Source organism: Megalobrama amblycephala, linkage group LG6 (genome assembly GCF_018812025.1).
Source record: "Megalobrama amblycephala isolate DHTTF-2021 linkage group LG6, ASM1881202v1, whole genome shotgun sequence".
NCBI classification, from domain to species: domain Eukaryota; kingdom Metazoa; phylum Chordata; class Actinopteri; order Cypriniformes; family Xenocyprididae; genus Megalobrama; species Megalobrama amblycephala.
In genome coordinates, this window is record NC_063049.1 from 29,880,703 (window position 1) to 29,898,814 (window position 18,112).

At 36.3% G+C, this 18,112-nt stretch overlaps 2 protein-coding genes across 3 annotated transcripts; both read right to left on the bottom strand.

The window, feature by feature from the left end:
• Positions 1–581: 581 nt before the first annotated feature.
• gpr18 (G protein-coupled receptor 18) lies at positions 582–5,613 on the bottom strand. 2 transcript variants are annotated; one of them, XM_048193831.1, is made up of 3 exons: positions 5,409–5,612; positions 4,433–4,478; positions 582–3,080 (listed from the first exon to the last, which is right to left on the bottom strand). In XM_048193831.1, exon 3 carries the CDS (start codon positions 3,068–3,070, stop codon positions 2,081–2,083), a length of 990 nt encoding a protein of 329 aa, XP_048049788.1. In that variant the 5' UTR covers positions 3,071–3,080; positions 4,433–4,478; positions 5,409–5,612; the 3' UTR covers positions 582–2,080. The 2 variants fall into 2 exon arrangements, with proteins under 2 accessions (XP_048049788.1, XP_048049789.1); XM_048193832.1 differs by lacking the exon at positions 4,433–4,478 and having other exon boundaries at positions 5,409–5,613.
• An 8,509-nt stretch (positions 5,614–14,122) lies between these two features.
• gpr183a (G protein-coupled receptor 183a) lies at positions 14,123–16,956 on the bottom strand. The gene is given in 3 exon segments (XM_048193828.1): positions 14,123–14,547; positions 14,550–15,500; positions 16,529–16,956. Coding segments are annotated over 2 exon segments (1,098 nt in total). The 5' UTR covers positions 15,484–15,500; positions 16,529–16,956; the 3' UTR covers positions 14,123–14,383.
• Positions 16,957–18,112: the final 1,156 nt, after the last annotated feature.

Sequence of the window (18,112 nt, forward strand, 5' to 3'; positions counted from 1 at the left end):
AGGCATTTTTTGTGGATGTATGAAGTTAGTTCCCCTCAAGTTCACACAGGTGTCCTAGCTAGCAAAATAACCAGTCAAAGACTTATTGAAATAGAAGTTGTACTAGTTGTACTATTTAATTGTGGCCTATGTGTCCAAATTTTTTGGGGGGGCAACTATAGATGTAGTTTTGGGATGTAAGAGATTTACATACATTTAAGAGTTTCAAAAACATATCTACTGCTGCCCTATTGCAATTGTTCATCCAAACAGGTCCCACCCCAAACTCAAGCATTGGTTGAGTCTGAAGTTGCCATGTCAGACTGCTTAAGAAAGCAGTTTTAAAAACGCCACAGAGCCACAGTGTTTACACTCTTCAGAAAGACTAACTACTTGTTTCTGCACATTAACAGTAGACAGCACTTGGGGAAAAAATATAGAAAGAAATGTACATGTATCAAATTTAATAAATATGCTTAATCAGGTGAAGTGCAGGGAATCCATTAAGTATATTGGTACTGATGCATAACAGGTCCAGAGTTTAGTTTAAAATTGATATGAATGTATAAGCTCCGTGATTAGTCACAAGTGGTCACTAGGGATGGAGGGTGGTCTTCACTTTTTTATTATAAATGGTACTGCATGACATGCACTTTAAAATGGCAAATATTCCATACAGTCTCTCAATTAATATAAGGTCACAAAAGCTTCAAACATGAATAATAATTACAACAGAATGAGAAAACAGTTTTAGCTGGAATATAGCATGTGTCACCACAGGATGTCAGCTTCTCAAAGAATAAATCTGTCCATTAGACAGCAGTCACATATTTTATGGAAAGTTATGGAACACAAAGAGAAAATATTAACTGAAAACATCACAATCTAAAACTACAAGTAGATGTAATGCCACTTTCAAGTAATTTGTTTATATTACATGACACCACCTGATGGTGATATTGAGGCAAAGCACTGTGAGAGTAGCATAAATGTGCCCTGGTCAGTAGCGTCACCTGCTGGCGCCTTATATACTACAGGAGTGGTTCCCAACCACGTTCCTGAGTGCCCTCAACACTGCACATTTTGCACGTCTCCTTTGTATGACACGCCCATTTCAGGTCTCTACTAATGAGCTGATGAGTTGATTAAGGTGTGTTTGATTAAGGAGGCATGCAAAATGTAATAGGTTTGAGGATACTCCAGGAACGTGGTTGGGAACCACTGTACTACAGGTCAAGTTTAATATAATACCAAAGGCCTATTTCAGTTTGGTTTCAATGTGATCAGCTTTTGTTAAAAAAAATGGTGCAGAATGTTTTGAATTAGTATTTTAATCACATATATTTGATTAATCATTACTTCTTTTTTTCATTATAATTAACTACATTATTAAAAATAAAGTGCTGCTATGTAATTTAATTACTTTTTCCCTTTTTGGGAAATTTAATGTGCACTACATCCCACTATGAAAGGTAGTATCTCGTTTTACACTTCTGTAAGGACCAAATATCCTAGTATGCACTCCTTATGAACTAACCTCATGAAAGACATTCACTGTTTTTGAAGATCATACTAGGTAAGATGAAAAGCATGCTTTGCAAGAGACTAACATGTTTTGCACAGATTTTGCTAAGATTGCAAAGAAAGTTTTGCAAACTCTTTTAAAACAACAGACACACTTGCAGCATAAAAAACACAACAACTCAAACAAACAGTTTGTCTTAGGGTGTGTTCACACATACAGCGATTTGCAGCACAAGTAAATTAGCGATGGGAGGTGATGCATATTCGGCAGCAAAACTAAAAAAAGTTGAACTTTATGCAAATGAGAAGTGATTCAATGGAGCGACTACCAATGAAGTTACTGGTGCACATGTGATTTGTCTCATGTGAATTAACTGTAGACAAGAAGTTACTGTTACTGTGAGCAGTTTCAATATTCAGTATGGGTTGTTTCTGTTTGGAAAACATAATTGAGTTTGATTCATGCATTGATAATCGTTCTTCTTGTTCTGTAATTTAAATCTTGTTCTGTAACTTAGTTACAAACATCTACATGTTTACATTCAGTTTAGATGGTTTTCATCAGCTGTGTTATTGTTCAGATCATGGCACTGGTCAGGTTGCTGATTGAGCGAATACTGTTGGTATGACGGCTCTTCCTGCGAACGCTCCTCAGGTAGTTTCTGTACAAGATCACGCTGATCACACGGTCCTGAAACTGTTTGGACACAATGTAGAAGAGTATGATGTCCAGCACTGTGCTCGCATTCATCAGGAAGGTTGTGAAGGTCCCCCAGGTGTTGTAACCCTGCCCACTGCTGGCCAGCAGCATGGAAACAAAGCAGATGTGGAAAGGCACAAAACACACAAGCACCTGAATGATCAGTGTGATGATGATCCTGATGGACTTCTGCTTGACTTTGGGCTTCAGTTTGGACGTACGGCCGTGAATTAGGTTTTCTACAATGATCATGTAACAGCCCACCATGATGCACACCGGCACCAGGAAGAAGAAGACGATACGTGCGAAATGGACGGGATTGTCACGGCGCAAGTAGATGATGTCATGCATCTTGATGCAAGTGGTATAGTTTGAGATACGGTCTGGGTCTTCTTCCAGGAGGACGAGCGGAGCTGTGCTGCCTAGGGTCATGATCCAGACTCCTGCACAGGACAGCAAGGCTTTACGAACACTTTTTAGTTCTCTGGTGTGTCGCGGCTGCACTATGGCCACATAGCGATCTGTGCTAATGAGAGCGAAGAGCCACAAGGCTAGGCAGGGATAGAGCACCGTTAGTGCGGCGTTAATCCTGCAGAAGACGTCCCCGAAGGGCCAGTAGTCTTGACTGTAGTAGACAATTCGAAAGGGCAGAAGTAAGATAAATACCAAGTCCACTAAAGCGACATTGATCATGTAAACAGTGATGGAGTTCCGTCTTTTAGTGGTCAAGGCAAAGACCCAGAGAGCGGTCAGGTTGACCACTGTGCCTATGATGAAGATAATGCCGTAAAACACTAGGCTAGCAGTCCGAAATACTTGGGGGACTTGGCTCTCCATGATGATGGGCAAAGATGTGTTATGATCCATGATGGTTTGCCTGATTTGACCATAAAAAAGAGAAACAAATGTAAAACAGTAGTTTTTTCCCCCATGTTTTTAACCCTTATGTTGTGTTCAGGTCATTTTGACCTGGAGAGGATTTTCTTTTCGCATTAGACTAAACCTTCTGACTTTGCTCACACAGGGTATAACTACTTCCCAAAAGTTTTGGGATAATTTTAGCACTTTTTGGGGATTTTTCCCCACCTTGTTACACTTGTGTTGTTCCCGGTCAAAAATTACCCCCATACAAAAATGACTTATAAATCTCTCGTTATGCTATATTATCACCAAATATTTGATTCAATCTTTTTATCAACTTGTTTTCTTTCAATTAGGACAGGTTTTGTGTTTCTTTTTAGAAATGATTAATCATAGGCCTCATTGATTTGAGCTTATGCACCTCAGTTTTTAATTTTGTCAATATGCAATAAAATATGAAAAAAATACCAAGAAGTTTGTTTTGAAGTGCCTTTATCTTGTACAAAATGGCACAAAGTCACACAGTTTTTTTTTTTTTAAAAACTGACTGATTGTAGGCCTCATTGATCTAAGCTATTATGGGTCAAAAATTACCATCCATTAAAAAAAGAATGGGAGAGATCAAAAATAAGAGAAAAATTTAGTGTTAAGGAGCATGTTCATCATATTCATGTTCATTTATTTACATGCATGCTTGGTTGCAAAGATAAAGTCCTTGGACCTGTGCATGCATGGATACATGCACACACACACACACACACACACACACACACACACACACATTCATGTACACAAATTTTGAGTATTACAGGTTTTCTTTTTCACAGAGATTAACTTTATCCACAGATCAATGAGGCCTACGATCAATCAGTTTCAAAACTAAATAAAAAACCTGTTCTAATTGAAAGAAAACAAGTTCACAAAAAAGATTGAATCCAATATATGGTGACAATGTAGCATAATGAGAGATTTATAAGCTATTTTTTCTAGGCGGCGGTCATTTTTGACGGGGAACACCACAAGTGTGACTTTGTGCCATTTTGTACAAAATAAAAGCATTTCAAAACAAACTTCCTGGTTAAATATTAAAGCACACTAGTGTGATAAACAGTGCAGTATTTCCATATTTTTTTGAATATTGACAAAATTATCCTCAAATAATGTTTTTTTTCCCCTCAAAAACTGAGGTGCGTAAGCTCAGATTAATGAGGAGTTGACAAAAAGATTGAATCCAAAATATTTAGTGATAAAAAGGCCAGTCATTTTCTGACATCAAAGGTGTTACAGGGTTTTCAACACAGCATAAGGGTTAACTATAGAAGCCTATTTCAGAATTTTAAAAACAAGGTAATAGACCTTAGACCTTACCTTAGGATAGCGCCATGTTATTTTTGGCAGAAATGAAAACAAGCATCTGAGGGATCGAAGTACAGTGGGTTCAATGGATTGCACTTTTTGCACTGTTTAACAACATACTGATTCTTCAGCTGACTAAAAATCTTTCCAGACAAAAATTCCATAAAACAGTTTTGAAAGTTATGTTGTACACTGTATGCCATTGTAAAGACTGTAAGTCTATCCCTCACAGCCTAGCTTTCATCTGTATAAAATTCAATATGGCCTCTACCCTTACTAAGGTCTATTGTGACTTTACTGTAACTTTATAACTAGTAATTCTGTAGTATTCTGTTTCTTGTATTTGTGACCTAATATCTTACATTTGCGACTTTGTTTCTCACAATGTGTCTCACAATGTATTCTCTATTTTATTTTTTAATTCACTTTTTACTCAACTTTTTATTTAATATAGTAACAGTATAATAGAATAGTAACAGAAAACACAATAGAAATATACAAGTAGAACAAAATAATAAAGCCTTAAAATGACATAAGGATGCAAATGATGACAGAATTGTCTTTTTGGGTGAACTATCCCCTTAAGACATGCCACTTTATCTTCATTTGAATTTGAGAATTTTTTTTTTGAAAGGAAACATACTTCTGAAATATGAGTGTTAAAGTAATATGTTGAATATCAATCAACTAGTGCATCACTTGAAGAAAATGGGAAGAATGCTATTTTCACTTTTCTGAATCCTGTGCAGTATCAATTTACATCTTTCATCAAGTCATCCTCTGTCTTAAATTAGTAGATATAATGCCACTCTACAAAAGTTTTTGAATACATACTATTGATAAATGTCCTTCTTATTATTAGATTAACTTTGTATAAAAACCACATTTGACCTATAGCATTTGTCTTCTGATTGGCTGTTTTTAAAACCTATAGTTTTGTTGATGTTGTTCTACAAAATTACGAAGTAAAACATTGAAATGTACCAACCTCAGAGATCCATGTTGTCGGCATCGTGATAACTGTTCTGACGGCTGTACGGGTGATGACTGTAATCGACTAAGATAGAGGAAGTCATGAAGCCAATGTCTTTATTTAGATTAGAATTTTTCTTTTGGTTTCTGTGAAGCCCCTTCACTTCCTGTAATGCACGAACTGGTGCAGAATATATCTCAACAGCTAACTGTATGTCACATGCAAACTGTATGAGTGGTGGAGATGTAAAGATGTGACAGGTTTGGGTGCTGGTTATTGATTGGGAAAATAGGGTTTGTCACACAGCATTAGCTCTCTTGGGAGCAGCACACAGCAGGTGGCAACAGAAGGCATCTGGTGTTGAAGAGTTTTAATTAAACACAGGATGCTGAGGTTATTGGTGTATAAACAGGAAATGAGATCTTTGTAATGTAGTCTTGAGATAGCAGCTCATCTTAAAATCACCGACGAATAGATCAAGCTTTAGACCTGGCCAAACAGACCACTTTTAGACTCAATTACATTTGCTGAGGTCAATTGGCTATCTGAAAACATATATGATTGTTGTCTATGCCACATTTTTCAGGCATTATTAATTATAAAAAAATAAAAAAAAAAGCTTTGGTATTGTGTGTGAAGGGTTTTTCATAAAGAAAAAATAATTTTATTATGGCTGCCATTTTTGATCTGCATTTTGAAGGCAAAAAAAAAAAACATTTGGTCATCATTTGCTCACATTCATGCATCATTTGCTCATATTAATTTCTTTCTTCTATGGAACACGAAAGAATATATTTTGAAAAAATGTCTCAAAATGTCTCAAAATATCCCCCCCTGTGGAATATAAGTAAATGATGACAGAATTTGTATTTTTTGGGTGTTGAACTATCCCTTTAATTTCTTCTGTTGTTGTTCCGTGTGTAACCTGTGGTAAAAAACCACACGAATGAAGTGTTCCAGCAGTGACATTCAGCCGGAAGTTTAATATTCTAGTGTGAAAGAAGATACTTTAAAAACATCAACACTAAAACACTGTAATCTGTGTAGTACATATTCATATTTTCCGTCATTACAGCGGACCATGTGTTCCATGGTGAACTGTGACCTCAGAGTCGTACCAATGTGACACCTACACTGTACATTGACTGATTCATTCACCCTTTAAAAAGCTGACATTTCCTCTGTTCAACAATCGCCCACATCATGAAGTCACTAGTTTTATCTTACCTATATGGGGATGACTGACACACAAACAACAGTCTGTTAACATATCTATAGTAGAAACCTTGGGATTTTTTGGTAAAGATTGTTGTGAAAGAGAAATGAACTTAAGCCCTGTGAAATGAGGAACGTCTGTTTGGTCTCTGAGTGCACATAGGTTTTTTCAGTTCCTCCATAATACAAAAAAGGGAAGGAAGACTTACAAGTACTATAGCAATAATATACTTTTTTATTTATTTATTTATTTATTGTCAGTTACAGTTTTGTCAGCCTGTGCACAGATATGATGATTAGCATCATGAAGGAATGTATTGGATATATTAGATAAGTATATGCAATTACAGAGTTCATCACATATAGGAAAATTAAAACAGGGAATTAGAATGCTTTTGTATAGGTTGCCCTTCATTTCTTGTTGCAATTTTAGTAATTGCAAATATTGTAATATTTAAAACCTGAAAGGGTAGGTTATGAAGCACTCTTACCATTATAAGTGTACTTGTATCACTGTATCGAATCTGGTCAATGCAAATTAGACTCCCAGCAGGCCTTATAAGCTGAAAACTTGATCTCAAGAAAATACAAGTGAGACAATGGTTTTATATATAGTCTAAATGATTTCATATGCCAATGGCATACATAGTATTATACTGTAGATTCTAGAGAAGTGAATATTATAGCTCTAGAGAAGTAACACCTGAATAATGACTTAATCTCATTTTGTAGTAAAGGCCGGCTCTTTCAAGTCCAGGCTGAGACCTAATAAGGTTGAGTCTGAGTCAAGATCAATAACACAACATGTTCCAGTCTGAGTCCAGATGCTTGTCCTAATATGGTCTTGGACTTGAGACCAAGTCTGGTCTTGAGCACTACAACACTGAAACACTATGTTCATATTTTTGTTGAGTTGTTAAGTTGGTACATTCCTGTAATCTTAAGAGATAGAGGTAAATGGGTAGACAGTAGGGGTGTGACAATATATAATTATAATAAGACACCATTATTAAGAAACCTTCAATGACGATATATATGACTGGAAATATATTTATTTTCTTTCACTGAAAGTCACAAAATGCAAAACAATGCAGGTACAATTTTAAATATTTTAACTATCTGATCCACACATAGGCAGCAATGTCATTGCACGTTTTGATGTCCGGAAAGATGAAATAAAATAGTCAACGTGACTACAGTGGTTCAACCTTAATATTATGAAGCGACGAGAATACTTTTTGTGCTCAAAAACAAAACAAAAATAATGTCTTTATTCTACAATTTGAACCGCTGTCATACTTAGTGAACTCAGTGCAGGCTTCCTTATTTAAGTCCGAATGCCAACTCCGTATTGGTCGAAGCTGCATGTGATGCTGACACAGGATCCAGCTAGGGCTATGACGGTAGGCATGACAACCGCGCCACCGCGGTGGTGAAGCTGTCACCGCGGTCGTGGAGTGTCACCGGCGGTAGTGTGACGTCATATATAATATATATTTATATATCTCAGAGATCGCGTTAACAGAAAATTTTCCGTCTTTGATGGAATTTGTTTAGCAGTGACGGAAAAAATCTGCAGCCCGTCCGTCATTTTGACAGATTATGTAGTTTGTATGTAAACTTGTTGTAATTCCCACTCCTGTCCAGTAGGTGGTGAGTGCGCTCCAGTGTGGCAGCAGAGCGCGAGTTCAGTCTCCAGAATAAAATGAAAACGATGCGATTGGTTACACCAGACGAGCACCCAGTTTAAGTAAATTGTATAATGATAAAGTTACTTATGCATGCTTACTTAATTAAGTTTTTTTATTTTTCTTGCTGACTAAAAGTTTATTGTCAACGAATGGCTTTTCTGAGGTATAATGTTAGGTGACATTGTTGGCAACACTGATCACTGACGTGATACAGATTTCGGTAAGCTACTGTATCTTTCAACATATTTTTTATTTTCATTCATGTTTATTTCGTTCTGTACAGTAGTAAAGAGGAAAGGATGATCGCATTCACTCACAATCCGTGACAGGAGTTCAAGATGAAAAATGAAAGTGACGCAGCTAGTCTTTGATCAACTTTCTTTTCATAGTATAAATAAATGCAAGCCTATGCCTATTTGCTTATCCTGTAAGTTCGTGAATAAAATGTCTTATCATTAAAATATAAAAATTAAAATGACGGGTAATATTGATTATGGTGGATTTTTTTTTTACGATCCTGTCCATCAAAATGACGGCGAAACGCAAGTCTAACACTATATATATATATATATATATATATATATATATATATATATATATATATATATATATATATATACCCCGCCCCCCTTCGGACCCCACCACCGCAACACCGGCGGTTGTTGGTGATTTACGGGTGTGTCTCATACGTCCTGAAAAGTGAAGCTGCGGGCTCTTTGATCGCCCCCTGGTGGCTGGATGCAGTACAGGTCCTAAACCCCGCCCTCACAATGCAGTCGAATGAAAACTTAAAAATAAATTCTGCTTCAAATAAAACTTTCTGAAAGATGGTTTTGGTCATTTAAGGTAGTTTTTATCACGCTGATATATATTCAATTGTTCGTTTTTGTGATGATTTAGATTTTAGCTAGCAATTTGATGCTATAAAAACGGGGCGTGTCGTCATGATTCGAAGTTGATTGACAGCTTGTCTGAGGAGTGTCGGAGCTTCGAGGGGAGATTGAAGATGTATAACTAACTGTTAATTTTCGATTTCTTTGTTATTTAACACCAACAAAATGAGTTGTTCAGCAGTAAACTGTACTAACCGACCTACAGGATCTGACGGATCACTGAACTTTTTTCTGTAACATTAAATGTGGGCGTTATAAGCTAATTAATAAATGTTATTAGTTAAGATAACACACCTAATGTTAACCATGTCGGGAAAAAGCAGGTGATCGTTATCTGGCAGTTACTTATTATTTTATGGGTATAAAATAATAATTAGCAGGACAAAACTAATGATAGCCTACTCTAATTACAGCAATCGATCTCCTGTAGTTAGTTGAACTTGATTTAAAATGGCAGGACCGTTTCTGACGATTTAGAGTTGCTTCTAGTGGCATATTATATTGAGTTCATCTACTGAATTTGCTGTTTGAAAAATATTATTGCTCTAGAAACAGAATAGCCTATTATTTTATAGGTAGAATTTTAAATTGTGTATAATTTTTATAGTCTATTTAAAATACATGAATGATGACGCAGTCGTCTGGGCGGAAGTTTGATACCGCGACTCCGCCTCCGGGCTCCACTGACGATTCCTTCTGCGCATGCCCAGGCTCCAAACTTCTTTTTTTTTTTGACGTATTGCGTAACATGTAAGCGCCCATTCATCGGCCCATTTTGGCTTCAGTTCAATACAATGGAAGGAAGCGGCGTTGCGTCGTCCGTCTTTTTTTACAGTCTATGGTGATTTACCACCGCGGTAGTAAAAATTTGCCACAGCCCTAGATCCAGCCAATAATGAGCTGGCATTTGCACTGAGTTCACTATGTATGACAGCGGTTCAAATTGTTGAATAAAGTCGTTATTTTTGTTTTGTTTTTGCGCACAAAAAGTATTCTTGTTGCTTCATGACATAAGGTTGGACTATTTTAACCATGTTTTTAACTACCTTTCCAGACATCAAAAGTTGCAATGACGTTGCTGCCTATGTGTGGATCAGATACCTTGGATTTCATCAAAAATATCTTAATTTGTGTTCCGAAGATGAACGAAGGTCTTATGGGTGTGGGACGACATGAGGGTGAGTACTTAATGACAGAATTTTCATTTTTGGGTGAACTAACCCTTTAATCGAGTAATCATCAGCGGTGGCTGGTCCATAGGGGGCGCTGCGGTGCTGCTTCCTTCAAGTTAGCCAGAGAAGAAGGCTACTTCCATAGAAATATATACATAGATGCCTCATTAGCAGCAGTTGAATTGAAGTTTCATTAAACTTTTTAAAGTTTTATGAAACTATAATGAATTTATATGCTGTTTTTATGAATAATTACAAATTTTTTAATGGTTAATTTATGACTGATTTTATACACACATTAAACTCAAATTCACTGCTGATATTGTGAGACAGCTGTTCACCTCAACGAGAAATATGATCACATTTTAATATCGGATTTTGGTAATTGGTACAAGATCTCGTCATAACCATAGTTAAACAGGTAATATAAATACAGCCATTATAAGACAGGTCATGACCTCAGTGCAGATGACATAATATAACTGAACTGAACTGATCTGAACCGAACATTTCATCTGGATACTGCGTTGAATATAACTTCATAATATAACTTGAATGTAATTTGTCTTTTGAAATGTATGCTCTTTGACAATTTCACATAATACTGTAAGGTTAAAAAAGAAATATGATATTATCATGACATTCTATGATGGTTTAATATGAAGTGGCTGTCTTAGCATAAGCTCTTCTAATCATGCACCAAATAATACCCCCAAAAAGTACTCAATCTCTAGTTGCTGGAATGTAAATGCTCCTATTTTTTAATTATTTATTTGGTTAGACAGTGCTTGATGAGTCAATTATTGACAGACTTTTACACTGTAACACTTTACAATAAGGTTTCATTAGTTAACATTAGTTAAATACATTACTTAACATGAGTTAATAATGAACTGCACTTCTACAGCATTATTAATCTTTGTTCATGTTAATTTCAACATTTACTAATACATGATTACAATCAATTGTTGTATCTGTTTACATTAATTAATGCAGTATGAACTAACATGAACAAACAATGAACTGCTGTAAATTTTAGCGGCAATTCGCAACCTCACAGCTAGATGCAATATAGAGAAGGTACGGTGGCTAACACAGGACAAGGATGACCGACAGCAGAGAGTAGCCACTCCAGTACCCATTTAGGGCTACTGTAGAAACATGCCAGCGCAAAATGGCAGCTTAACATGTAATGGGACCCACGGTGTATGTAGGTAGAGATGGCTCATTCTAAGGTAATAAAAGCATAACGGTTCATTATGTAAGTTCTTTATATACTTCTTCACTATACCACTGAAAACATAGTATATTATATTGCATTTCATTACATAGATCCTCCTAAAATTTACAGACATTGCACCTTTAACTAACATTAACAAAGATTAACAAATACAGTAACAGGCCTTCAGTGTAAAAAGTTTTTTTTATCAAGTTTACAAACTGTGTTCCTTTTCCTGTAAAAAGGATCAGTTCCAAGAAGATTTGATGCAACACAGCAACTTCTGTCCATTTTAGCAAAGCTTAGCTAACCACAATTCCTTCTGCATCTGCTCTTCTGCTTCTCTAGGGTCTTTGTCAAGAAACCACATATTGGTCTTCAAACTTCTTTCTGTTTTTGTCTGTGGTGTCATTGATTCAGTCTTTCACATCCCTTCTGAAAATAAATTATTGGCCAGTTTTCAGACAAATTATTTTGATGAAATGCTAACAACTTTCAGTCAGCTAACCAATCACAATAATCTGAAGTAAACATTTACTACAATTGTACATTCCAGTGGCTTTCTGAAGGGCAGAAATGTAAGAATTTTAGAGCAAATGAATCTCCCCTTGTCTCTAGCACTTGTTTTTCATCATGACCTAAATGAACACTAAAATGGTAGAAGTGACACTAAAAGAGGAAGAAGTGACATCTGTTGTACTTGTCATGAACTTCACTTTTTGCTTTGTTATATCTCCCTCTTATGGCTCTTTGTTGTAATTGCACTGAATTCAATCTTTACATGGCTGTAAGATCTTGGTCAAGAAGAAAAAAAGAAAACATCAAACTAGTCTCTCTGTGTGAATTTTATGTACACTTTGTCTCCAGGATTATTATTTGTTACATCCATTGCTTAAGATGGGTAGATGTTTGTGCATTATTATTATTATTTGAGCTGTTGGCTATGTGAGTAAAAAACATTCTGCCCTGCTAAATGTGGTTTGCTCTTTGCTGGTCCTATGTGGTTAAAGAAATGGGAACTGTCTGGTGCCTAAAACCAAACTGAAACAAGCCAAAAGGGTTGGCCAGCAAGAACCAGCAGAAGGGTAGAATGTTTTTCCATTATAAAGAGGCTTATAAAGAGGGCATTCCTAAAATACTACTACTAATAAACTAGGCTAGTGTAAGATCTTTTATTTCACCAGGGTATATTTCATAACTTATCCATTAACCAGTAGATATTTTCAATTTGATTGTTGCAGAAAGATTACTGCTTTGCTAATAGCCACTGAAACAAAATGTTTGAAATGAAACATGTTTTTCTGATTTTTTTTTTGTGATTTTTTTATACTTGTTACCAGAACTAGGACAGTGGTTTATACCACGTGCACCCCCTTGTGGACCACAGAGATACTGCATGGGTCTTTTGTAGGTACATTTGTCTTCAAATAATTATTACAGTTTTGGTCAAAATTAAATAACAATTAATTAATAATCTATCCATGTTGAATTTTGAAACAGTCAGTATAGTCAAGCTCATTTGGTTAGTTGGTAGATGTTGGGGATCTATGTGTCACACAAAAAATGCTGAGTTAAAAACAACCCAGGTTAAGTTGAATATGGACAAACACAGCAATTGGGTTGTTTTAACCCAGCGGTTGGGTTAAATGTTTGACCAACATGCTGGGCAGTTTTATTTAACCCAACTATTGTTTAGAAATTACTATATGGCTGGCATAAAATGAACCCAAAATAGGTTGGAAATTAAAATCAGACATAATTACTAGAGGCAACAATAATAATCAGAAGGTCAACATTTATTAATAAGCAATTTAGTGAATGTTTATTGTTTAATTATTATTAATAACATTAAAAATTAATTAATTAAACTTATTAATACATGTTTATTTATTAAACAAATTAATAAATGTTAATTTACAACATACCTTGGGTTCATTTTAAGCAAGCAATCATTTTTAAACAATAGTTGAGTTAAATAAAACTACCCAGTAGGTTTGGCAAACATTTAACCAATTTGCTGGGCTAAAACAACCCAATTGCTAGGTTTTTCCATTTTCAACCCAATTTGGGTTTTTTTCAACTAAGCATTTTTTAGAGTGTATTTAAATGGATGATGATAGTTGTTTGTCAGTGTGATTATCAAGTTTATCATTCTGAGGCAGTAATGAGGAACCATTGAGGCACACATGTGACACTTTATAATAAGCTAGTTCACTTCAGCTTTTTCTAGGGTTATGTTATGATTGTTCTCTTCTATGTTCTGTCTCAGCCCACACTATAATACTACTTGCTTGTGCTCTTCTCTTTAAACTCTGGTAAAATCACAAAACCATCACATACCTCTAAAGACGTCAGTGAGAAAAAAGAATAAATGACTCATTGACTGATAGTAAAGATGAAATATCACTGAATAAATCACTGATAAAATCTGAATCTGTTTGTGACTGGAATCTCATTCTGTGGAATCACATATTTGAGTCAGTGGGTTTACTCCTTCTTGGTACTTTACGGGTGCTGTAGCTCATCATTTCACTGCATGTGTTTTTGTCATTTCAGCTCTTTATTATTCAAAAGATCAATTAAAAAACTCCAGAACAAATTCTATCATTTAAATGAACTAAGACAAATGTGCAATAATCTTTGAACAGCATCAGAAAATATGAACTACTAACTGAGAACCAATAGCTTGAAACGTAAAATAATCCAGAGGTAAGAAATTTGTCTTTGTTGTTCTTGTTGTGAGTCTCATACAGTCACTGCATTTCTTGTTCTTGTTTATAGTTCAAAAACATTGTTGCCATTAGTCGCTCAATAGCACACTGCTCCTCTCTCTCTGAGTGCTTCTGGAGCTCATTTGGATTTTGTCGTTGCCAAACACGTCTTTGGAGGAGCCTTCAGGAGAGGTCCTGACCACGCTTGAGAAGGACATGCTGACTTGCTGTTTGAGCAGTCTGAGTACCTTTTCTTGTATCCTTTGCAGGCGAAGAAGTAGATGAAAGGGTCGAGGCATGAATTGAGATTCATCATGCAGACGGTGATGTGAAGGGAGATCTGAAAGTCGTGCAGTTCTGAGCAGTCTGGCTTGTACCGCAGCTTTCTGATCATGTACTGCAGGAGGTCGATGTGATATGGACTGTAGCACACCACGAACACGAGAATGACCGTGCAAATCACGCCGATGGCCTTGCGACTGCGACCCGACTTCTCTGTCAGTTTATTGGACCTGGCCAGGAGGCGGAGCTTGGAGCACAGTGCCGAATAGCACACCAGGATGGTGATCACAGGGAGGCCGAAGCCGAGCAACACGGCACCGATGAGCATGACGGGCAGGTTGTCGATTTTCTCGAAGTTGGGATACTCCATACATGTTATGTGACCACTTTGCTCGTTGTTCGTCATGGGCATTGACAGCAAAGGCAGCGTCTGCATCAACACCACGATCCATACGGCCACACAGATGTACTTCACCTTCTGAACCTTCCGGAAGCGGGAGAAGCGCAGCGGCAGCACCACCGCAATGAAACGGTCCACGCTCAAACAAGTCATGAAGTTGACGCCGGCGTACATGTTGATGTAGAACAGCAGCGCCACAGCCTTGCATAAACCCTCCCCCATTGGCCAGTGAAATCCCATAGCATAGTAAACCACACGCAAGGGCAGAGCGAACGAAAACAAGATGTCTGACACCACCAGGTTGGCTGAGTACAGTGTTGTGGAGTTGATTTTTTTTAAATTAGGCCAAATGACATGCAAAGCCAACACATTGCCCAGCAGTCCCACAATGCAAATCAAAGAATATATTGCCGGCAGGAAATACTGTGCCCAACTACGATGGTCGTACAGATTGGTACAAATGTCAGAGTCATTGTGAGTTGAGTTTGTAGCTGCTACCATCTTCATACAGTCAGTTATGAAATCTGAAGGAGGGAAAACAGATAGATTACTACAGAACTGAGAGAACACAATCAATGTTTGTATCAGGTTGCATGGTGTTGTTTCACTAAGGAAGTGCAATACAGTTGCGTCCTTTTTTGTAACGGGCATACTTGACAGTGCAAAGGAAATGCCACAAGCCACTCATGGTTTCAAAGCAATCACTCACCCCCAAACTCATTACGGCGATCTTTTTTATGAACGTGTCAATTTATTTTTACGTGTAGATCACGAAAGTTTGTGATACCGCTGTGAATGGCATGGAAGTTTTATGTCAGTCATCAGCGCAAATGCGAAGAATAGAGGACCAGACGAGAACCGTGCTCCATTGGAGCAGCAAAAGGTGTTTCCTGTCAGTCCTCCAACTGGCCTCACAAAGACCTTGACTGCAAGAAAAACATGTTTGGGTAGAAAACAATTCTCTGTGACGGGGTAACGGTGATTGTGTAATGTCTAGTATACTTCTGCAAAGCCAATTACTGCTTTTTGAAAGAGAGTTTGAAGAACAATACTTAATCAAAATTTTAATAGTAGCCCAAATCCAAGTTTCGCTTTTTTTTTTTTTTTATTAATATACTGCTTTAGCATGTTGCAATAATTCAGAATTGTTTCACTGTAAAGTGGCGACCTCATAGTTTTAATCACGATTTGCAGTATGAGTCAGAAGTAGGATCTTTTCATCCACTTATACATCCCCACATGATCTGAAGCAACACGGAACACAGCAAACTAGAATGGATAATTTCAGATTATGATTATTTGTATTCACATTTATGTTTTTTTTTAACTATGCAAGCTGAATTATATATACACACACACCCTGTCTGATGCAAAAAAAAAAAAAAAAAAAAAGATGAAAACCGCTTCAAAATATTTATAGAAATGTATGAACTCTCCGGTGAGCTGTCTCCTAGAATATGTATGATTTTTGCCTAAAGTACTATTTGTGTGAACCATAAAAAAGTTTAAATGAGTCCTTCACAAAGATTATTATAAAAGCATATGTACTTACCAACACTTTCTTTTGCCCCAGTTTTTGTGTTTTTGTTATGTCAAGTGGTCTGATCATGGCAGTGTCAAAAGTGGCACCTCCTGGTCCAGCATTAGCCACGTTTTCTAACACACCCCAACTGATGAAATACTGTTTCCAGCCTGCTTTTGTAACCATGACGACTGACATAATTTCCTGTACTGCTGATTGAGATCTGCCCTTTTTTTTTTTTCTTTTCATTTTTCTCAGTAGTTCTCATTTGAGGACCTCTCACTGTCACATGTTAATTGCCAACCTACACGTGTTCATCTGTGGTTTCAGAAAGATGAAACTCATCAGGACTTAATAACCTTTATTAAGGGTTACTTTAATAATGTCATTTGGTTACTAAACTGACACAACTAGAAAGAACATCAGTAGAGAAGAAAAAAAGAGAAAATGATTTATATATATTTTATTGTTATTTTTAAAAAACATATTTATGTGCATGCATTAACAAGAAGAATCCTGCTTAAATATATTGTTTTATATGTGAATTGTAATGGTCAAATTTTAGTGGATATTCACACATCTTTCATCAGTTTAAATAAAATGTGTTATTTTGATTCTTTATCGTGCGGTTTTGCACTATTGGGTGTAACATGAGTTGTGAAAGTGCGCAGTTCTTCGTTCTATTGTTAGAAGTTGAAAATTACATCTGCAAGCTTTTGAAAGACTTCCCTGTTTAGTTTGATACATCCCATGTGCACCTGTAGGCATATGTTACAGCCACTTAAAACAAGATTTTGATGAATCAAAGAACACTAATGCCTGCTTTGTGGTGGTACTTAACTACAGTAGCTAGATATAAGTTGTAACATATTTGTGACCATGAACCACAAAACCAGTAAAAAGGGTCAATTTCTGTATTTATACATCATCTGAAAGCTGATGTATGGTTTGTTAGGATGAAAATCTGGAAACTGAAATGAAGTCCTTAGCAATGCATATCCACTCACAAAAATACATTTTTGATATATTTATGGTAGGAAATTTTCAAAGAAAAATTGATAACTTTGACCCATACAATGTATTGTTGGCTATTGCTACAAATATACCTGTGCTGTTTTTTTGGACTCATGGTTTTGTGGTTCAGGGTCACATTTGTGGGAAAGGTTAAGAATACAGGTTGCATTCATGATGTTTTGATTTTTATATTTATTTGTACTGAGGATGTATATTGCCAGTAATACATATGAGATTGATGACAAAGATGTCCACCAAAAAAAAAAAAAAAGTATTAAAAGTGTTTAAAATACTTTTAGAGCCTATCTACTTTTAATGAACAGAAATTTAAAAGGTTATTTCCGGCTACTGGTTACTGCTGTCACCAAAGCTACCATCCTAACTTTTGAGAGGATGTGGCTTTTGAGAAATCTTTCCATCTTCTGCTAAACACTCTTTTTGTAACCTTGACTCCAAAGACTGTATAGCTACAGCATATAAAGCAATGACTAATTTATTCCCTTGAGATTATCTATGATCTGAATCTGAACTATTAGTGTATTTTGTTTTTGTTTTATATATTTGACTATATTATGCTCAATAGTAGTGTTTGGGCACAAG